The following is a 23,654-nucleotide window of genomic DNA, read 5'->3' on the forward strand; positions in this document are numbered from 1 at the left end:
TACTTCACATATCATAAAACTTACTCTTTAAAAGTATACAATTCAATGGTTTTAATATGTTCACCAGGCTGTGCAACTATTACCACTATCTAATTCTAGAGCATTTTCATCACCCCGCTAAGAAACTTAATCTCCATTAGCAGTCACTGTCCTTTCTGATCTCTCCTTCTCCTTCATCCTCCTGCAACTACTTAATATACTTTTTGTCTCTGGATTTGTCTATCCTGGACATTTCTTATAAATGAAATCATACAGTTAATCCATGGCATCACATTTGTTGGTACTTCATTCTGTTTTCTGGATGCATGATATTCCATTGTACATATTCACAACATCTTGTTTATTCATTCATCAGATGATGGACATTTGGGTCCATTCCACCTTTGGCTATTATGAAAAATGCTGCTATAAATTTTTGTGCATAATTTTTTGAACCTGCTTTTATTTCTCTTGGGCAAATACATAGGAGTGGAATTGCTGGGTCATATGGTAACTCTATGTTTAACTTTTTGAGCAGCTGCTGAGCTGTTTTCCACAACAGCCAAACCATTTTACATTCCTATCAGTAATGCAGGAGGTTTCCAGTTTTTCCAATTTTTTTCCAATGTTTACTTTCTTTTTTTTAAATTATAGCCACCTAGTGGATGTGAAGGTATCTCTTCATGTTTTTAATTTTCATTTCCCCAATGACTAATAGTGTTGAGCATTGTTTCATGTAGTTACTGGTCATTTACATACCTTCTTTGGATAAATGTCTATTTAAATCCTGTACTCATATTTTGAGTTGTCTTTATTGTATGAGTTCTTTTATTCTGGATACTAGATCATTATACCATGCTCAGATATATGATTTGTAAGTATTTTCTCCTATGCTTTAGATTATCTTTTTGTTTTCCTAATAAAGTCCTTTGATACATATAGTTTTTTTGCCTTTTGGTTTTAAATTTTGTATTGTGGGGTTCCTGTGATATTTTGGTATGTGCATAGAATGTGAAATGATCAAGTGAGTATTTAGATCATCCATCATCTTGAACATTGATCATTTCTATGTGTTGGGAACATTTCAAGACCTCTCTTCTAGCTATTTTGAAATACACATTACATTGTTGTTAACTATAGTCACCCTACTCGGCTATCAAACATTGGAATTTATTCCTTCTATCTAACTGTATGTTTGTACTCATTTGTCAGTCTGTTTGCCTTGCTACCCACACCCCGACACCCTTTCCAGCCTCTGGTAACTATTATAAGTATCATTCTACTCTCTACCTCCATGAGATTACCTTTTTTATTTTTATTTTTTACTTTTTTATAATTTTTTTTTTAATAGAGAAGAGATCTCACTGTGTTGCCCAGACTGGTCTTGAACTCCTGAGCTCAAGCAATCCTCTCACCTTGGCCTTCCAAAGTGCTAGGATAACAGGCATGAGCTACCATGCCTAGCCGAGATTAATGTTTTTAGCTCCCACATATGAGTGAGAACATGCGGTATTTGTCTTTCTGTGTCTAGCTTATTTCACTTAAAATAATGACCTCCAGTTCCATTCATGTTGCTACAAATGACAGGATTTCATTCTTTTTTGTGGCCAAGTAGTATTCCATTGTGTATATATAGCACATTTTCTTTATTCATTTGTTGATGGGCACCTAGGTTGATTCCATATCTTCGCTATTGTGAATAGTGTTGTAATTAAGTTTTTAATTTTGATGAAGTTCTGTTTGTTTGTTTGTTTATTTATTTATTTATGCTTGTGCTTTTGCTATCTAAGAATCCATTGCCAAATCTAAGGTCATGAAGACTTATGATTTTTTTATTTTTATTTTTTTGAGACAGGGTCTTGCTCTGTTTTCCAGATTGGAGTGCAGTGGCATGATCTCAGCTCATTGAAGCCTCAACTTCCTGGGTCCGAGCCCTCCTTTCCACTTTAGCCTCTCAAGTAGCTGAGACCATAGGTGCACCTTACCACACCTGGCTAATTTTGTTTATTTTTTTGCAGAGATGAAGTTTCACTATGTTGCTCAGGCTATGAAGATTTATCCCTATGTTTTCTTCTAGAGCTTTATGGTTTTTAGCTTATATATTTAGGTCATTGATCCATTTAGAATTTATTTTTATATATGATATGAGGTATGGGATCCAAATTTATTCTTTTGCCTATGTATATCCAATTGTCTCAGCATCATTTAATGAAAAGATGAATCTTTTCTATTTAATGGTCATGGCACCATTGTCAAAAATAAATTGACCATCCATTCATGAGTTTATTTCTGGATTATCAACTCCTTTCTGTGGATCTGTATGAATCTATATGTCTATCCTTTATGCTGGTACTACAATTGTTTTGATCACTGTAGTGTTTTTGTTTTTTTTTTTTGGAGGGGGAGTTTCGCTCTTGTTACCGAGGCTGGAGTGCAATGGCGCAATCTTGGCTCACTGCAACCTCCGCCTCCTGGGTTCAGGCAATTCTCCTGCCTCAGCCTCCTGAGTAGCTGGTACTACAGGTGCACGCCACCATGCCCAGCTAATTTTTGTATTTTTAGTAGAGATGGGGTTTCACCTTGTTGACCAGGATGGTCTTGATCTCTTGACCTTGTGATCCACCCGCCTCGGCCTCCCAAAATGCTGGGATTATAGGCGTGAGCCACAGTGCCTGGCCTTTTTTTTTTTTTTTTAAGACAGGGTCTGGCTCTGTCCTCTGTCACCCAGGCTGGAGTGCAGTGGCTCAATCTTTGCTCACTGCAATCTCCGCCTCCAAGACTGAAGCCATTCTCTCACCTTAGCCTCCCTCATAGCTGGGATTACAGGTACCCACCACCACACTTGGCTAATTTTTGTTTTGATAGAGACAGGGTTTCACTGTGTTGCCCAGGCTGGTCTTGAACTCCTGGGCTCAAGCTATCCACCTGCCTCGGCCTCCCAAAGTGCTGGGATTTCAGACATGAGCCACCTTGCTCGGCCGATCACTGTAGTTTTGTAGCGAGTTTTGCAATTGTGACATATGTCTTCCATCTTTATCCTTCTTTTTCAAGACTGTCATGTTAATGTTTGAGAAGTCTTTAGTAAAGAAAATTGTTTTGCTTTAATCATGTGTTTCTCACATGCTTGTGATGATCAAATAGCTTTTTTATGTAATAGCTAACAATATTCTGTGGGACTGATATTCTGTGGAAACATTTTTTGAGAAGGGTGGGAAAAAGTGACTATGTGGGGAATATTTTCTTTGCTTTATCTTAACTACTTCAGCAATATAGGTAGGAATAGATTGAGTTAAAGTTACCCTTCCCATTTACTTTTTCTGTTTAGTCATGAAAGACTTCATTCATTCTAATGTTTTTTGTTGTTGTTGTTGTTGTTGTTGTCATTGTCAAAATATATACATTTTTTTTTTTTAGACAGGGTCTCATTCCTGTTGCCTAGGTTGGAGTGCAGTGGCACAATGACAGCTCACTACAGCCTTGACTTCTGGGCTCAGGTGATCCCACCTTAGTCTCCCAAGTAGCTGGGACTACAGGTGTGTGCCACCATGCCTGGCTAATTTTTTTTTTTGTAGAGAAGGGGCTTTACCATGTTGCGCAGGCTGGCCTTAACCTCCTGCACTCAAGTGATCTGCCTGAGTCAGCCTTCCAAAGTGCTGGGATTACAAGTGTGAGCCACTGTGCCCAGCCTAATTTTGTTAATCGGTAAATAATGACATCATTGCCATACTTCCCCTTTAACCTTAATAACTTTGCTTTTGTTGTTTAAAAATTTCACACATACATGAAAATAGGAAGAATATTACAGTGAACTCCCATGTGCCTATTATTTAGCTTCAACAGTTATCAGCTTATGGCTAGACTTATTTTATGAACACCAACCCCCACCCCAACCCCTAGCTTGATTATTTTCAGCCATATCTAGATATTATATAGTTTTATCCCTGAGCACTTTAGTATGTATTTTTTAAACGATAAGGGTTTATTTTATTTATTAATTAAAAAAATTTATTTAGTTAATTCTTTTGTAGAGATGGGGTCTTTTTCTGTTTCCCAGGCTTTCTCTGTTGCCCTGGCCTCAGGCAGTCCTCTTGCCCTAGCTTCTCAAAGTGTTGGGATTATAGATTTGAGCCACTGTGCCTGGCCTGAAGATAGGGGTTTAAAAAAACACTAATCATTATGACACCTAAAAAAGTAATAATTTCTTAGTTACTTCAAATACCCAAAAGTCCTCATTTCTTAGTTTTCAGAGTGTTTTGCATCTTCAGACAAAACTGCAAATACTAGTTCATCTTTCAGTGGAATGCCTGTAATTTTTAAATACTCTAGTAGTATAAGTTATAAATGTCAGATTTAACTCAAAGTATTATTTTATCCTTTGGATTTAAATTATCTTTAGACCCAAAAGGAGCATATTTGGATTTACTGCTTTCTGTAAAAGAAAACCTATTTTCTAGTGTAATAACTCATTAAGAAATATTTTTGATGGGGTTGTAGAATCTAAATAAAGCGAATAGTTCAATGTAAAAGAATATTTTTTGAATTTCATGTGTGCAAAACAAAAAATGATTATATCCCCAAGCAGGATTACTTCGTGACTGTGAAGGCCGTCAGAACTAAGTCCATGTACAAAGGCCTCTAGAGAAGAAGGGATGTTTGTGTTTATGCTCTGCACTATGATAGTCATTATGGGAAAGATTTGCCCTGAAAGAAGTACAGTCATTTCTTAGTTATTAATAGACTGCTTGATTAGTTTGTGGATTATTCAGTTTTTATTTGTGCTTCTTTTCATTGTGATCCATTAACATCTTTTCTCTGTAAACAGAAATGGTGAGAGAGAAGGAAAATCAGATTAGTCAAGTTGAACATTTAAAAAAATCTTGGCTTAGGCTAAGTGGTTTAGTAAATATAATGAGTATTAATTTTTTCCCCCAAATTTTATCTGGGAAGGGAAATCAAATTAGTAATGCCTTTCTCTGTCACTAATGAACTACCCCATGGACAGACAGGACTCTAGGCATGGCATCTTGAGACATGCTGGGTGTTCCCATAGCTCTCTTTTTTCTGCCCCCAAGAGATTCTTTGTCATGACCAATTCCCTCTTTGGGACTAGTAACCCGGTGCTTCCCAGGGTTGCATTTTCTTAACAAAAATTATATTTAAAAATAAATTTCTACTTTTGGCCAGAAACTGACTCATGCCTGAAAAACTGATAAATTAGACTTCATCTTAATGAAAACTTTTGCTTTGCAAGTGATACTGTTAAGACAGTGAAAAGACATGCCATAGACTGGGAGAAAATATTTGCAAATGATTATGTCCAACAAAAGACTCATTTCCAGATTATATAATGAACTTGTAAAGCTCAGTAATATGAAAATAAACAGCCCAATTAAAAATGGTGAAAATATTTGAACATACACTTCATCAAAGAAGATATACAGATGGCAAACAGGTACATGAAAAGATGCTCAATGTCGTTAGTCATTGGGAAAATGCAAATTAAAACTAAAATGCAATACCACTACATGCCTATTTGTATGTTTACAAAATCTCAAGAAACCCAAAACAAAAAATGACCATGCCAAGTATTGGTGAGGCTGTGGAACAATGGAAAATTTAATACATTGCTGTTGGGAATGTAAATTGGCACCATCACTTTGGAAAACAGTGTGGCAGTTTCTTAAAATATTCATATCATTTGACCGATTCATTTCATTATTCACTATTTACCTCACAGAAATGAAAGTGTGTCTCTACAAAGTCTTGCACGCAAATGCTCATAGCAGTTTTATTTGTAATTGCCTAAACTGGAAACAACTCAAATGTCCATCAGTAGGTGAACAGATAAACCAGTTGTGGTCTATTAACAAAGTGGGACACTATTTGACAATGAAAATGAACGAACTATTGATGCATGCAACCACATGGATGAATCTCAAAATAATTATGTAGGTGAAAAGAAGCCTGGCAATAAAAAGCACAATATATGATTCAATTTATATAAAACTCCAAAAAATACACACTGCTCTATAGTGACAAAAAGCAGGTTAGTGGTTGCTTGGTTATGTGGTGGGGCGGTGAGGACTGGAGGAAGGCATTACCAAGAATCATAATAAATCTTTTAAGAGTGATGAAAATGTTTCCTGTATTGATATTGGCAGTGATTTAATGGGTGTGTATGTGTGTGTGTGTGTAAAAATTTATCAAAAAGTATATTTTCACTATGTGTAGGTTATTATATATAAATTATACCTCAATAAGGTGTGAAGAAAAAGAAAAAGCTCTGGAGCATTCTTCCTGAGCATGAATTTTACATTCCATTCTTGCAAAGATAAAAAAAATGAGGCTGCAGGTACACTAATCTAAAGTGTTAAGTACAGTTCTGGACTGTAGTGATTCATATCTTCTTTATATATACCAATGTTTATGAATTTAAACTTTTAATTTGTTTTCAGGCAACTACTCTGAGAGTGAGGAAATTAGAAGAAAACATTGAAGCAGAAAGAGCAGCACATTTGGAATCAAAATTTAATTCTGAAATTATTCAGGTAAAATGTAAACAAATATTTTGGCCTGGATTTTCTTAATGTGTATTATAATAGCTGGGAAAAACAGCACTATGTTGAGAGAACTAAGGTGTGCATTGAGAATGGGTAACATATTGTTATGACACTCATTATTGTATTTAAGGTTAGGATACAGTTGAGATATGCTGCCTAGTGGAGGAGTTGGCACACTCCAGCCTGCAGGCCAAGTCTCACCCACTGTCTTTTCTTGTGAAGTTTTGTCTTGTTCATAGCTGCTTTTGTGCTACAGTAGCAGAGTAGAGTAGTTGTTAACAGAGAACTTATCTGGCAGTCTACAAAGAAATTTATGATTAGAGTGTTCTTTTTACCAACAGCCGTAGGATGAATTTCTTTTTGAGAACATTGAAAAAATGTACACCTTATTTATTAAGTGCATATCCTATGCATATCACTGTATTAAGAGCTGAAGGTGTAAAGATGAATGAACTCCTTTTGTTAACTTACATTTGATTATCAGAGATACTATCTATCTATCCAGGCATATAGATACTTAGATAGATGTACAAAATACAATGGCAACATAATAAAGAAAAGGATTAAATCTGGGAGGGGAATTAAATGGAGGCCTCATAAGGAAACTATCCCTTCTGTTATGTCTTAGAGAATGAGAAGGAATTTCTAAGAGAAGTGAGAGCAGAGTTTTTACTAGGGGTTGGCACACTACTGCCCATGGACCGAGTCTGACCTACAGCCTTCTTCTCTAAATAAATTTTTATTAGAAGATAATCATGTCTATGTTTTTACATATTGTTTATGGTTGCTTGTTGAGACAGACCTTATGGTCTACAAAATTTAAAATAGTTACTCTGTGGCCCTTTACAGAAAATGTTTACTGACCACTGTTCTAAACAAAGAACTGCTTGAATGAAGCCACTAAATAAGAATGTGCTTGTTTTTTTTTTGAGGAATACTTGTAGTGGTAGGGAAAAGTTTGGAGATAATGGTGGAAGGCATGATGAAGACTAATTATGAAAGTCCTTTTTCATGCTAAGAAACTTAAGACTTATTTTGAAAGCAATGGAAAGCCACTGCAGCTTTTGAGAGACAGATAACAAATCTAAGTTTAAGAAAATAACTCTGGTACCATGTTGGTGGGTAAGGGAAGGGATTGAGGATAGGGGGACAGGTGAAGAGATGGTGAATGCCAGAATCAAGGCAACAACTGTGGCAATGGAAAAGAGGGCTCCTGTGGTTAGAATAATAGCCCCTCAAAAATGTCCACATCCATCCTTATCCTCAGACCCTGTGAATATGTTACCTTATATGGCAAATGGGACTTCACAGATGTGACTTAATTGAGGATCTTGAGATGGGAGTTTGTCCCAGTTTATCTAGTTGAGCCTGATATAATCATAAGAGTCCTTATAAGAGGGAGGCAGGAGGGTCACAGTCACAGACAGAGATGTGATGACAGAAGCGGAGGTCAGAGTAGGCCACCATGAGCCCAGGAATGTGGGTGACCTCTAGAAGTTGGAAAAGGCAAGACAAGAATTCTTCTCTAGCATCTCCAGAAGGAATGGAGCCTTGCTGACCCTGTGATTTTAGTCCCAGAAAACCCATTTCAGACTTCTGACCTCCACAACTGTAAGATAATACATTTATGTTGTTTTAAGTTGCTAGTTTGTGATAATTGGTAATAGCAGTGATTGGAAAGATACAGGGGACACAGTGAAAAGCATGATTATAGGTAATTAACTTGCAGTATGAAGGGAGGGAAAGAGCAATAGAAGAGAACACCAAGGTTTGCAATGTGTGAAAGTGGGCAGATGCAGTTGACTGTCAAATTCTGAAGTCTGAAGAGAGACGATGGTAAATTTTGAACATGTTGACTTTGAGGAGCAGTTTAGAGGTTCATAGTGCTCTTTGAGAATATGGTCATGCAAAGTCACCTGAACAATGTATGTTTACTCTTGTCAGCCTGCTATGTGTGAACAGTTCCTTTCCTTCTATTCTCAAGCAACTGCCTTTAGCTTATCTTGGATCAGCCAGTTTCTCAGGCATTAGGAAAGTTAAGGAAATTATGAAGGAGGAGATTTGTTGGACCTGCTACTTTTTTGAATATAATATTTTATAGACAATTATGACTTTTTGGTTAAATATCTTCTCAGCATTTTGATAATATGCTTTAAAATCTAATAAATGTGGTATTTGTTATGCTTCTGTTAAAGAGATTAATTTAATGAAGATTATATACCTACAATAGTATTTTTGTTTGTTTAAATCCAAGAAGGTAGAAAGTGTCTTTATGAACTTAGATTCTCATATTAACTGTTAAGATGTTCTTATTTCATGCTATTTAGCTGGTTAGTTACTATGTTTGAACATTGCTTTGTGAGAAATGTATTAGACTGTATGAAAATAAAATATATACACCTATTTCCAGAAGAAAAAGTAGTTTTAAGCTTATTTGGCTTTAGCAAGTTTGAAAATTCTCTCACTTTATTTGTGTTCTTGAATTTCATATCAAGTGGGATGTTGGGATTGCCAAAATCAGTAACTGACAAGTAGCTATAAGCAGACAGATTAAAATGAATTTACACTAAAAAAAGTTACTGCCTTGATTTAGGTGTTTGCCTTAGGTGTTCATTATCTCTTCACCCAACTTCCTATCACCACTCCCTTACTTTGCCAATGTTAGTTTTCAGATATATTTTTCTAAAACTTAGATTTGATATTTACATCAAAAGCTACTTGTATTAAAAGCTACTTGTATTAAAAGTTAACTATGTCTAAATTACTTAATTTACATTTTAAAAGACTTAGACTTTTTTTCTATCTTGTTTTAATAAAACAATTTATATCATTTTACCTTATTGTTTAAATAACTCCTTAATGCAAGATGCAACTATATTTGTTGCATCTTGGATGCAGCACTCCCTTCCTTTATATAAAAGATTTTATATTAAAAATTTATGTTTTTACTTTTGACTTTAATGAAATATCATTTTTATCTAAAATTCTCAGATCCCTATATTCGAGCATGTCTGTCTGTTAAAGCAAACTTGTGTAAGTTTTTTTTTTAAAGATCAGGTCACCAAAATGGCATCAATAAGTAGTAAGGCTGAAGTTTTCTTTTTCTTTTCATTGTTTCCTTTTATGATTTCAACTTTTATTTTAGATTCAGGGGTACACATGTAGTTTGTTATCTGGGTATATTGCCTGATGCTGAGATTTGGGACGTGACTGATTTTGTCACCCAGGAGGTCAGCATAGCACCTAATCATTAATTTTTCAACTCTTGCCCCTTTCTCACCCCCCTCCCTCTAGTAGTGTGTATTGCTGCCATCTTTATGTCCATGAGTATCCAGTGTTTAGCTTCTACTTATAAGTGAGAACATGTGGTATTTGGCTTTCTATTCCTGTGTTAATTTGCTTAGGATAAGGGCTTCCAGATGCATCCATGTTGCTGAGCAGGACATGATTTTGTTCTTTTTTAGAGCTGCATAGTAATCCGTGGTATGTATGTACCACATTTTCTTTATCCAATCCATCATTGATTGATGAGCACCTGCATTGATTCCATGTCCTTGCTATTATGAATAGTGCTGTGATGAACATGAAAATGCATGTGTTTTTTTGGTAGAATGATTTATTTTCTTTTGGATATATACCCAGTAATAGGATTGCTGGGTCAAATGATAGTTCTAAGTTTTTTGAGAAATCTCCGCTCCACTTTCCACAGTGGCTGAGCTAATTTACATTCCCACCAGCAGTATATAAACCTTTCCTTTGGCTGAAGTTTTAAATTCATGAAAAATAACGTAATTTCAAAATTAGGTTTCCATTGTAGTTGTGATATATCACTGGGAATATATAGTTAATTGCTATAAAATTAAAAATTATTACCTATTTTTTACTTATATAGTTTAATATTTGATATCTCAGTGCTATGACAGAAAAAATGTAAAGTTTATATGTGAATCATAAATCTATAAATATTTAAAAGTATTTTCAATGAGGTACATCTAATGTCATTCAGTTTCAGAGTAGTTTAATGCGAAGTAAAGTACTAAGTAGCTATAACTAATTATCATCTTATGAAATATTGTTGAATATGTATTTGAAATCTGTTATTAAGTTTGTTTGTAGGCTTTGGTATAAAAATGAGAAACCAGACTTAAAATTAAAAGGGCTGACTCAAATTTGTTATTTTGTAGTTTATTTTTCCTTCAATTGGATTGGTTTATCATTTGTGATTGAGTGTCCTTCTTTTCTGAAAAAAGATAATGATGTAGACAAGAAGAAAATATTTCCCAGATTTACTATTTGACTTAAAAACATTGGATTTAGACAAAATAACAAAGAAAAATAGGGTTTAAGAGGTATAATTTGAAAATTTAAATCGAGTTGCCTCTACATATTTTACTTCCTTACTTTAGTGTAAGAATAAACATTTTATGCCAGGTGCAGTGGCTCACACCTGTAATCTCAGCACTTTGGGAGGCTGAGGCGGGCGGATCACTGGAGGCCAGAAGTTCAGGACCAGCCTGGCCAACATGACAAAACCCTGTCTCTGCTAAAAATACAAAAGTTAGCTGGGCGTGGTGGTGCACACCTGTAGTCCCAGCTACTCCGGAGGCTGAGGCATGAGAATTGCTTGAGCCTGGGAGGTAGAGGTTGCAGTGAGCAGAGATCATGCCACTGTACTCCAGCCTGAGTGACAGAGTGAGACTGTCCCCATCCCCCCAAAAGAATGAATATTTCAAGTATTTCAGAATATTTTTGGGTAATCAGAAATAATTTTGCTAATTATCATTTATATGATTAATTTTGAAACACTTTCATAGTATCTTAGGCTTTGTTTCCTGGTGAGTTTATCTTTCCTAACTCAGGTTGTCTGTTGACATTTTTGTGAGGCGTGTCTCACACAGAGTTCCATAGCTTTTCTCTGAATTCAGGACCCCTGTGCATGCCTCTGTCACAGGAAGGATATACCGTATCATGTTGCAGTCTATGCTCTCTTAAAGCCTATAAATTCTTCAAGAGCTAAGACTGTGTAGTTTCATGATTATTGTATAAATCTTGAGCATTAGAATATTGAGTGGCACATGTTACATACTTAATAAATATTGATTAAATAAACATTGTCTCATTAGATCCTTGTAGCAGCTCCACAAAGTAGATAGTCTAGATGCTGTTATTATTATTCACTATTTATAGATGAGAAGCCTCAAGTATTTCAAGTTTTAGTAACATGCCCAAAGTTGCATTTGTTAATTTTGTAATTCTGGGATTTAGCCTGAGTTTCGTTGGTTTGTTTGTTTTATTCTAGTATCTGTCATGTTTAGACAGAGTCAGACCCAAGTTTTATGGTTCTAAAGCCCATTTTCTATTTAATGTGAAACAGTTTTTTCTATCCCCACCCCCTCTTTAAACTAGTTTCTAAAAAGAAACTATTTTTCTTTTAAACTTTATTTCCTGAAAAGGTAAACTATCTACCGAATTCAAAAATTAAAACAATTTTAAAAGATTGAGAGTTTTTGCTTTCATTCTTGTCCTTCTCATTCCTCTACCTGCTGCCTGCTTATTTTCATTCTTTTCACTTATTTACCCCAAATGTAGCATACTATATACACTGATATGGAATCTGCTATTTTCAACATATATTAGTAATACATTGTTCTTGGACACTATGTGGAGAATTACATAGAAAACTTACTTTTTAATAGTTATTTTGAAAAAAGAATAAACTCATGTATTTTACAGCAACATGGATGGAACTCAAGGCCATTATCTTAAGTGAAACAACTCAGAAAGTCAAATACCACATGTTCTCACTTAGAAGTGAGAGCTAAATAATGTATACATATGGACGTAGAGTATAGAGTAATAGTCATTGGAGACTCAGAAGAGTGGGAGGCTGGAAATGGGGTTGAGGGATGAGCTATTACTTAATGGATACAATGTAAACCTATTGGGTGTTGGTTACACTAAAAATCCAGACTTTGCCACCATGCAATATATCCATGTAACAAAACTGTACTTGTATACCTTAATTAATTTATTTTTGAGATAGAGTCTTGCTCTGTCACCCAGGCTGGGGTGCAGTGGTGCTGTCTTGGCTCACTACAGCCTTGATCTCTCCAGCTCAAGTGATCCTCCCACCTCTACCCCACAAGTTGATTGCATATCACCACGCCCAGCTAATTTTGTATTTTTTTGTAGAGACAGGGTTTCACCATGTTTCCCAGGCTGATTTCAAACTCTTGAGCTCAAGTGATGCACTTGCTTCGGCCTCCCAGAGTGTTGGGATTACAGGCGTGAGCCACTGCACCTGGTCTGTAGGCCTTAAATTTACACACACACACACACACACACACACACACACACACACACGAGTTGTTTTTTAGCCTTTTTACAGCTACATATAATTATTTTTTTTTGAAATGTACTTGTTTATTAATCCTATGGATGGTGGACACAGGGAAATATAGTTTTGTTTGTTTGTTTGTTTGTTTGTTTTTTGAGATGGAGCTTCGCTCTTGTTGCCCAGGCTGGAGTGCAGTGGTGTGATCTCGGCTCACCGCAACCTCTGCCTCCTGGGTTCAAGCAATTCTCTTGCCTCAGCCTCCTGAGTAGCTGGGATTACAGGCATGCATCACCATACCTGGCCAATTTTGTATTTTTTAGTATAGATGGTTTTTTTCCATGTTGGTCAGGCTGGTCTCAAACTCCTGACCTCAGGTGATCTGCCTGCCTTGGCCTGGGAATATAGTTTTAAAATGTCTTTTTATGTAGAATTTCAAGTATATGTGAAAGTAAAATAGTAAAATGAACTTCGCACATACCCATCACCCAGCTTCAATACTTATCTCATGTCAATGGTGTTTTATCTCTTACCTCCTGGAACTCTCCTACCTTCAGACTATTAAAATTGCTTTTTCATTTTTTATTTTGAGGGAAGGTCTCACTCTGTTGACCAGGCTGGAGTGCAGTGGTGCAGTCGCGGCTCACTGCAGCTTCCGACTCCCTGGCTCCGGTGATCCTCTTAGCCTCCTGAGTACCTGGGACTGCAGGCGCGGGCCGACTCCAGACTATTTTGAAGTAAATCTCAGATACTATCTCACTCTAAGCATAACTATTTTAGTCAAATAGTATTGTGTGACCATAAGAGCATCACTTTTCTATAGTAAGAAATCTTGGGAATAAAAAGATCAGTTAAATTTCTTAGGCTTATAAAGATACTCATGTAATAATGTTTCTTATAAGAGAGGACGAATATTTCCCTTTAGTTTTCAAAAACCAGGCCGGGAGCAGTGGCTCATGCCTGTAATCTCAGTGTTTTGGGAGACTAAGGTGGGAAGATCACTTGAAGCTAGCAGTTCAAGACCAGCTTGGGCAACATAGTGAGACCCCATCTCTGCAGTGAGCTGGGGTATGGTGGTGTGTGCACCTTTCGTCCCAGTACTTGAGAGGCTGAGGTGGGAGTATCACTTGAGCCCAGGAATTCAAGGCTGCAGTGAGCTATGATCACACTACTGTACTTCAGCCTGGGTGACAGAGTGAGACCTTGTCTTAAAAAAAAAAACCAAACATTTAATTTATCATATGTTATAAAAGAAGTATCTGAATGGATTAGTAGGTCAAAATTTGAAACTGAAAATTTAGATTGAGTTGTATCAACATATCTGTTTTACTTTGATAGAATGGGATATATTGTATCAGCCTATCCTTGTTCATAACACAGTTAACTCTTCTCTTCATTCTTCCACTCTTTCTCCCTGCCTTTAAACATGTTGAGAAAGGAATAAACTGTCTTTTGTTTGTTTATTTTTCTTTTTTAAGCCGAAGCAGAAAAAAAGAGGTACTTGGATGAATGATAATCTGTTACTGCCAAAGTATTCTACTCAATTTAAGATTGATTCTAGCATTTCTTAGCTTGATTTAATTATTTGTCTGTCATCTGGTAGTTACGGATTCGAGACCTTGAAGGAGCTTTGCAAGTAGAAAAGGCCAGTCAAGCGGAGGCTGTTGCTGATTTGGAAATGATCAAGAATGAATTCAAAGAAGTTGAAAGTGCATATGAACGAGAAAAGCATAATGCACAAGAGAGCTTGGCAAAACTAAATTTGTAAGTATTTTACTGTAAAATTCTCTAAATTAACATAAAGATTTTATAAACGCTATATAAAATATGAATTATACTATGTATTTTAGATATAGCTCCCATTAATGTCAGTAGATTGAGATGAAGGACTTCATCAGAACTATATTTTCCTGTATAGATAAATATGGAAATGCTTTTTTGGGTATTGAAGTATGTTCTAAGTAGCCCAAGAAATTGAGTAATATACTAGAAAGTAAATATACTAATTTAGTTTGTATTATATGATTGATATAATGCAGTATCCTTAAGTATCAAGACCAGCTTTGGCAACATAGTAAGACTTTGTCTCTACAAAAAAATAAAAAAATCAGCCGGGTATTGTGGTGTGCACTCACAGTCCCAGCTACTCAAGAGGCTGAGGTGGGAGGATCACTTGAGCCCAGGAGTTCAAGGCTGAAGTGAGCTATGATCTAAGGCTATGATCTGGAGCTAAGACTTCTAAGCCATGTAAAATGGTCTGTATGGAGATAGATAATATTTGACATTTTCTCAAACTACAGAAATAATAGTAATAGCAGTAACACTACTACTAGTGGCTAACATGCATTGTGGCTCACTGCATACCTAGTATTGCACAGTTTCATTGATCTAGCACCCTATGAGGAAGCTACTTTTAAAAATCCTAGTTTTACAAATGTGGAAATCGAGGCCTAGCAAGAGTAAGGACATACAGTTCATAAATGGCAGAATTAAAATCTTTCTGACTCCTACTGATTTTAACCTTTTTCACTTCAAAAGCCTTTCATCTTCAAAATTCTGTGAAATGCTTTAAGAATTTTATAGTGCTTTAATATGTTTCCAAAAATAAGTCAGTAGTAGACATTTTAAGCCATTTTTCCCCCGGAGGGTGAAATTCATACCACCATTGATATGTGGCATGATAATATATAGGCATATTAGAATTATATTAGTTTCTATTTATGGCAAGTAGGTAATGGTTTTCCATTTACAGACCCAATATAAAGATGCCTTTTAAAATGCTTTATTGGCCAGACATGGTGGCTCACACCTGTGATCCCAGCAGTTTGGGATGCTGAGGCAGGTGGATCACCTGAGTTCAGGAGTTCAAGACTAGCCTGTCCAACATGGTGAAAACCTGTCTCTACTAAAAATACAAAAATTAGTTGGGCCTGGTGGTGCACACCTGTAATCCTAGCTACTTGGGAGGCTGAGGCAGGAGAATCATTTGAACCCAGGAGAGACGGACGTTCCAGTGAGCTGAGATTACACCATTGCACTCCAGCCTGGGCAACAGAGTGAGACCCCATCGTTAAAAAAATGCTTTATTTATTATAAGAAGTGAGTTAACTTAAGTGAAAGTATTACTTAAATAGTGGTAATTTTTGTGAGGATTACAAAAATCATGAAGATTGCACTTGAAAGACTGAAGGACTTTAGAACTCTTTTAAAATGGTGGTTTCTTTAATTAGTAATGCTTATAATATTTTAAAACAATAATTCTTAAATGAATTTTCTTGCTTCCTCTAGTATGACTTAAATGACATCTGTGAATGTTATTTTAAGGACTTATTTCTCCTTTATTTTCTTTGAACCATTGCTTGAATGTGCACATTTAATATATTTGAATGTATTCAAATATTATTCAAATACATATTCCAATATTATTCTGCATATAAATATATTTGAAAGGCTTTTATGTAAAATATAGTGCAGGTTTCTTTATTTTTGCTTTAAGGTAATGATTAGGACCTACAAGTAAAACTTTAAGAAGTCAGAATGAGCTCCCAATCATTAAAACTCTCTAGCAATGAAATAATAGACATCTTTCAGGGAACTAGTGAGCTCCCTACCTTGGGAAATTCAAAACACAGGGTGGATGATTCTCTGTCATGGATATTGAAGAAGAAAATTTTGTAAAGATTGGACTGGAGGAATTTTAACCTACTTGCTAACAATTAAGCTCTGAGTCTAACCTGTATACTTTTCTAATAAGCAATTTTTTCTTTAAGTTTTATTTTGCAGTTATTTGTGTTTTGGTACTTGAAAAATTTTACTCAAGTTTAGTATTCCAGTAAGGACCAACTGACAATTCTAAATATTAGTTACATATTTCAACTAGGCACTAGCTAACTGACACTCCTAATGCTTTAATATAATGTCCCTTATCTGTTCTTCATCTGTATATAACTGTCATGATAAATAAGTTAAATAATAAATAAATAAGAGTAAGTAATAATTAAAGCCCAATAATCATTGAAAATTTCTGTGACTTTCCTTTTCCCATCCTGTTGTCATTTTCCATGTATGTGAAATGAAAGCCACTTTCATCCCTATTATCTATAGTATAAGAAGGAATGATCTGACTTGAAGGATCTACCTGTACTTCCATTTTCCATTTTCTACCTATAATTCTGACTATACTTCAGAATCATTTTCAAAAAACATTTTTTTAAAGATGATTCTGAATTTCTTACACATTTTAAAAAGAAGATTCTGAATTTCTGAGAAAAATTCTGTTGTTTCAGGGTAGTTCTAAGTTTTGGTTAATATATTCCAAATAGAGAATTGATTGATTTAGGGTCTTTAATGTAAATCATACCTTTAACTTACAACTTTGAGAATAGGGAGTTTTGGATTAGGATATTGTTTTACCTGGTGTGAACTGATATAGCAATTCATCATGCCTGAACCTGCCATTAGTTAAGGTTTTTAAGCTTCTGTTTCTTGCCAGGTAGACCTAGGCAGGATCTCACTAAAAGGCAGGAAAAAAAAAACAACAAACCTGTGTGTATATTGCAGAGTTATAGTTTTGGTCCATAGTTTTATAACAATAGACATACCTGCATGAAATTATTTTAGATGGAATGCATATATTCCATAATTCTATAATCAAAATTTCTTAGTATAATTCTTTCCATCTAAAACTTATATTTACAAAACTAAAAGTTTTCAATAATCTTTTGTTTTTTTAATATTTAAAATTTTAAATTATGGGTAAATAATAGTTGTACATATTTATGGGGTACGTGTGATATTTTTATACAAGCATACAATGTGTGATGATCAAATCAGGGTAATTGGGCTATCCATCAGCTCAGGAATTTATCATTTATTTTTGTTAGAAACATTTCAATTCCACTTTTTTAGTTCTTTTGAAATATGTAATAAATTATTGTTAACTATAGTTGCTCTGTTGTACCACCAAACACTAGATCCTGTTTCTTCCATCTAACTGTATTTCTGTACCCATTAACCATCAGAATTTTCAAATATAGTCAAGTCTTCATTAGCTGTGATAACTGATTGCTGGGCTATAGTAGGGAGAAAGAGATCGTAGTAATCCTCAGGTATAGTTGAAACTTACATTTGAAACAACATTAGTCAAATATATCATACTGAATGAACTGCATCTAAATTTCTTTCTTTTTTTTTTTTTTTTGAGATGGAGTTTCGCTCTTGTTACCCAGGCTGGAGTGCAGTGGCGTGATCTTGGCTCACTGCAACCTCTGCCTCCTGGGTTCAGGCAATTCTCCTGCCTCAGCCTCCTGAATAGCTGGGATTACAGACATGTGCCACGATGCCCAGCTAATTTTTTGTATTTTTTTTTTTTTTTTTTTTTTTTGAGACAGAGTTTTGCTCTTGTTACCCAGGCTGGAGTGCAATGGCGCGATCTCGGCTCACCGCAACCTCTGCCTCCTGGGTTCAGGCAATTCTCCTGCCTCAGCCTCCTGAGTAGCTGGGATTACAGGCATGAGCCACCATGCCCAGCTAATTTTTTGTATTTTTAGTAGAAACGGGGTTTCACCATGTTGACCAGGATGGTCTTGATCTCTCGACCTCGTGATCCACCCGCCTCGGCCTCCCAAAGTGCTGGGATTACAGGCTTGAGCCACTGCACCCGGCCTAATTTTTTGTATTTTTAGTAGAGACGGGGTTTCACCATGTTGACCAGGATGGTCTCGATCTCTTGACCTCGTGATCCACCCGCCTTAGCCTCCCAAAGTGCTGGGATTACAGGCTTGAGCCACCGCGCCCGGCTTAAATTTATTTCTTAATATTTAGGAATTTATTTTTCTAAATATATCACTCAAAAGGATAAACAGAACAACAGTATTGTAACTTAGTAGCACTATTTTTGTTTACATTATGTATAAAACATAGTCCAAAGATGGCGATTTGTTAAAATAGCCTGTTATTGTCAAATTCTTAGATGAAGTCTTAAAAAAAAAGAATGAGACTCCAATAGGAAAGAAGGCATCCTAGCTACAGACTTTCTTCTCCCTTCCCTTTCTTGCCTAAATCCTCCACCTTTTAAGTCCTGGCCTTTTCCCATCAGAATTTAGAGACAGGGTCTCTCCTTAACCTGCCCTACTCTTGCCCCACTTACTCCCTCTTGGTTGGAGGTGTTGGCAGCATGGTAGGAGCCAGCTTTTTTGGGTTGTCTGTCAGAATGCTTAACAGCAAGGTGTGTTTCCCCATCTCTTATCTTTTCTCCACTTAGACTCATTTTTATTGTTTAGTTCTACTTTGAGAGATTTACATAACTGTAGCATCCAGTCCTTTTATACATGTTTATTTTAAATTCAAGTTACCCTGCCTTGTAATATTCTTAATCCAAAGGAGGGTATAAAAAAGGGTTAACACTAGAATTGTCTGTGTTCCACCCCAGAGAAAATAATGTTGATTGCTCAGAGTAAGGTCATGTGCTACTCAAAAATTAGCTCTTTATTTGATTATACTAGTAACGTAGACTTCGTTATACTTAGCCACCTTGTCTCCTGCATTATAATTTAATCAGAGGAAACAGTTCTACTACATTTTTAGGAAGATCTCAGATTTAAAATGACAACATTTTAATTTGAATTAAAATTATCCCTTTGGTGGATTATCTACCAAAAAAATACTTCCAAGCTATCTTTCATTATATGTTCATACAGAATGTAAATAGTTTAATACTAACCTGAGCTCTCTATATACATGTATGTATATTCTCTCTTATATATGTGTGTGTGTGTGTGTGTGTGTATGTACACACACACACAGTGGCCTATATATTATATATATGTATGTATATGTGCATATATATGTATATATATGCATACACATATGCACACATACCAATGGCTGTGTGTGTGTAAATGTGTGTTGTCATATATATGTATAAATATATATGACAACACACACACACATATATATATGTGTGTATGAGATGGGGGTCTCACTTTGTCACCTAGACTGGAGTGCAGTGGCACAATCATAGCTCACTGCAACCTTGAACTCCTAGGCTCAAACAATCATCCTGCCCCAGCCTCCTGAGTATCTGGGACCATAGACACATACCACTGTGCCCGGCTAATATTTAAATCATTTTGTAGAGATGGAGTCTTGCTTTGTTGCCCAGCCTAGTCTTGAACTTCTGGCTTAAAATGATATTCCTGCCACAGCCTGCCAAAGTGCTGGGATTACAGGTATAAGCTGCAGCACCCGGCCTATCTGAGCAAAATTTAAATAGGAAGGCAAATTCTTTGAAAAGAAATTCATATGTCTTCAAGGTGAATGTGAATTATTTTTGATTATTCTTCCTTTTGGATTTTTCCATGCCACCAAAGTGGTTCTACTTACATGGACATTCAGATCTGAAACATTTGTTCCATTTCTAATGTTGTATTTTAATTTTAAAATTGTTTGGTAGTACTGTTTTCTCAGTCTTGAGACAGACTCTGAGCTAATCTATGCTACATGGGTTTTGCTTATCAAAAATGATGGCGAAGCCAAGTTAACACTAACCAAAAGTATTTTGCCTGTAGTCTTGGGCATACTATAAATACTTACTATCAAAGGGAAATAATATTGCTTTGAAGTTTTTCATTTAAGAATATATAGTGCTTTTTGTTTGAAAAAGGAAAGGTTGCTTTAGAAAGTCTTTTAGCATGAACATATGATAAGTAGTACATCGGCCATTTGTCTTAAAGGTGTATAATATCAGTTGATATAAGCGTGTTTGAAAAACCTGCCTGATACTTTAACTTTTCAGATTAGAAAGAGAGTATTTCTCCAAAAACAAGAAACTAAACGAAGAGATCGAGGAACAGAAGAAAGTCATTATAGACCTTTCAAAGAGACTCCAATACAGTGAAAAAAGTTGCAGTGAATTACAGGAAGAACTAGTAATGGTAAGGATAAAAAAGAAAACTCTAAGGTAATCACTTTACTGGGTTGTATTTGATGTATAGCAGGGTTTTTCCTCACTACATTCCATGAGTTAATAGTATGAAAGTAGTTTTAATGACATGGACAACAAAATTTTTCAAAAGTGGAAATGCTGATTACATCAGAGATACACATAATGAAACCTCTCTGATTTGGAACAATTGGGAAAACTAACTGAATTAGTAGAAACTCTGAATTATAGAATTTAAAAAAATGTATTCAAGGGTTTTTCTTTTTTTATCCTGCATAAAACAGTATTACTTAGATTAAGGGTAATTAGGGTTTGTAATTAATACAACTGATGATTTCATAGACTTCCTTTTGTAATTGTTTTGTACCTGGTCACTCTCTCTCCATTCCCCAGTAATCTAGCTTTTACACTATAAAGAAATTTATCTTTGTAAAGTATTGATCTGTTTTTGTCAATCTCTCTTTATTTAAAACTCATCAGCATCTCAATATCTGTCTCCGCTTCTTGTATAATCTCAGGACCTTTTCCTTTTGTCTTTGTGTTAACTTTTCTAGCCTCTTCTTTTGCGTTTTCCTTCTGTCTATCCTGCTTCAGCCACATTAGAATGTTCCTTGCTTTCTAAACACACCTTTTCTTTTCTTTGTTGTTTTAAAGATGGGGTTTCACTCTTGCTCAGGATAGAGTGCAATGGTGCAACCCTTCCTTACTGTAATCTCCAACTCCGGGGCTCAAGCAACTCCTTTGCCTCAGTTTTCTGAGTAGCTGGGACTGCAGATGTGTGCCACTATGCTTCTTACAGAGAAGAGGTCTTGCTATGTTGACCAGGCTGGCATCAAACAAGTGGCCTCAAGTGGTCTTCCTGTTTTGGCCTCCCAAAGTACCGGGATTACAGGCATGAACCACTGCACCTGACCTAAATACATCTCTTCATATATTCTTATTTTTATTCAGGTTATTCATTTATTTGACCTGCAATGACTAAAATGCTCCTTTTCTTTTCCATAAACAGATTTCTATACATCCTGTGATGCCCAGCTGTGATATTTTGCAATCTGTGAAGCTTTCTGTGATTCTATCTTCCTCACTCTCATCCACCTTAAGTTAAAATTCTGTCCCTCTTCAACAGTATTTCTTTAGTATTTAGTTCAGCATCTTTATCATAATACTCACGGAAATTTGATGTGTATTATGTCTCCCAAGAGGATGTGAATGCATTGAGGTTAGCTTACTTCATTTTATATACCTAGATTCCACTATAGTATTTGGCTCAATAAACAATTGTCTGATGGATTTACTTGGTTGATGGAGAATCTTCCTCTCTACAGTTTGCTGGCTGCCCCCCCACACCTCCCAGGGAGGGTGTAAAGTTTATGGTAATAACCTATTACTTCTTTGTCTTGTTCTATACATACATACTTTCCTCAGAGACTTGACTACTTCACTTTCAGTTATATCCCAAAAGTTTTAGTGATTTTCGTTATTGAGGACAATGGATATTATTTACCTTCTTGAAAAAGGTGGCCCTGGGTTATACTAGGAATTGGTCACCAAATCAGTGCTGCCCAGATAGAAAGCTAGTAATGGGATACAGTTAAAACTCTTCAGTGTTTTTTCAAATGATCCAATATTATATGCATTTTCCATTTACCTCAAGATATTTGCTGTGCTCTGATTCAGGAATTGGTATCATTGCTTGTTCCAGAAATCAGCCTGCAGTTTGGTATTTTGAATGTGGTGTTTTAGAAAGTTAAGAGCCCTCTGTGTAGTCTCCTGTAGCATCTGTTCACTGTAATATGTTATCCTAAATTTCATGAGCTGTTTTAGCTCTTGCCTCCTAGTTCAGGAAGGAGAAAAATATGTCAGGGTCATTAAGCTGAGTACTGCATTTACTCTGCTTGCTTATTAGTCATTGCACTCAATAGTTCGGAAAATAAGACAGGGTTATAACTAAGAATGGAAGAGTTAAGACATAATCACCAATATAGGTTGCATGAATTTTCCTAATTCTGGTTTTCCAGCACTTTAGTGACTAGATACAAAATAAAATGAGACTGGCTTAACTCACCACAGAACGTATGGGTATTGAGTGATTAAAAAATTTTACTTGGTACCAACAGCTTTTTCCCCTAAAACTTTTACAGAGTGATAGTTGGTCTAAAATAAGGCAAGTGGCAGCTCACCAGCAGCCTTTGTTTGCTTGTTCGGGCCTTCTGCACTCATTTTATTAATCCACTGAACACTATTGTTTTGATAATGATGCTGAAAATTGTAGGTTAATTGTTTCTTCAAAGCTTGATGGATGGCTAAAAGCAGCTGCAGATCTGTGAATAATATAATAGTTCCTTGCTGAATGGGATGTTTGAAAAATTTACTCAGGTTGCCAGACTAAGTGATATACAGTTTACCATACTTGGTGGCTCAGACTATTAATATGTTCCTCTTAATTTTTTCATTTCTTTTAAACTCAGCTTTGCATCTTATTTCTTCCATCTTTGTCTTCTCTGTTTTCTTTCCTATTAGCTTTTAAAAAATGTTTTGTTTTATGCTTATCAGAGCTGTTGTCCTTTATTTCTTTACCTGAACATAATATGAAATTTAAGAGCTATTTAATGAAAATGTCTTTAAATAGTAAGTACAATGTTTTTCTTTTTATAAGCTACTATTCTATCACTTTTCCTAAATATAGTTTTTCTTGTGCATATTCCTTTATTGACTTTTCTCAGTTGATTAGTGGCCTTTGGGGGAAAGAAGGTTTGAAAAATTTCTCTTGAAAGATACTTCTTTCAAATTAAAATTTTAAGCCATAAGAAATGAAGTTTTTCTAGTTCTGCATTCACAG

The 23,654-nt window shown here is 35.6% G+C and overlaps 1 protein-coding gene across 15 annotated transcripts in view; it reads left to right on the top strand.

Annotated features, from left to right (window-relative positions):
• CCDC171 (coiled-coil domain containing 171) overlaps window positions 1-23,654 on the top strand; it is a 545,371-nt gene that overhangs the window by 62,464 nt on the left and 459,253 nt on the right. For all 15 annotated transcript variants that reach the window (XM_074394865.1, XM_074394866.1, XM_074394867.1 and 12 more), the window contains 3 exons: window positions 6,435-6,527; window positions 14,477-14,637; window positions 20,669-20,807. In XM_074394865.1, the coding sequence (XP_074250966.1) occupies window positions 6,435-6,527; window positions 14,477-14,637; window positions 20,669-20,807 (393 nt within the window). The remainder of the gene's footprint in view (window positions 1-6,434; window positions 6,528-14,476; window positions 14,638-20,668; window positions 20,808-23,654) is intronic.

Source organism: Saimiri boliviensis, chromosome 2 (assembly GCF_048565385.1).
Source record: "Saimiri boliviensis isolate mSaiBol1 chromosome 2, mSaiBol1.pri, whole genome shotgun sequence".
NCBI classification, from domain to species: Eukaryota; Metazoa; Chordata; class Mammalia; order Primates; family Cebidae; genus Saimiri; species Saimiri boliviensis.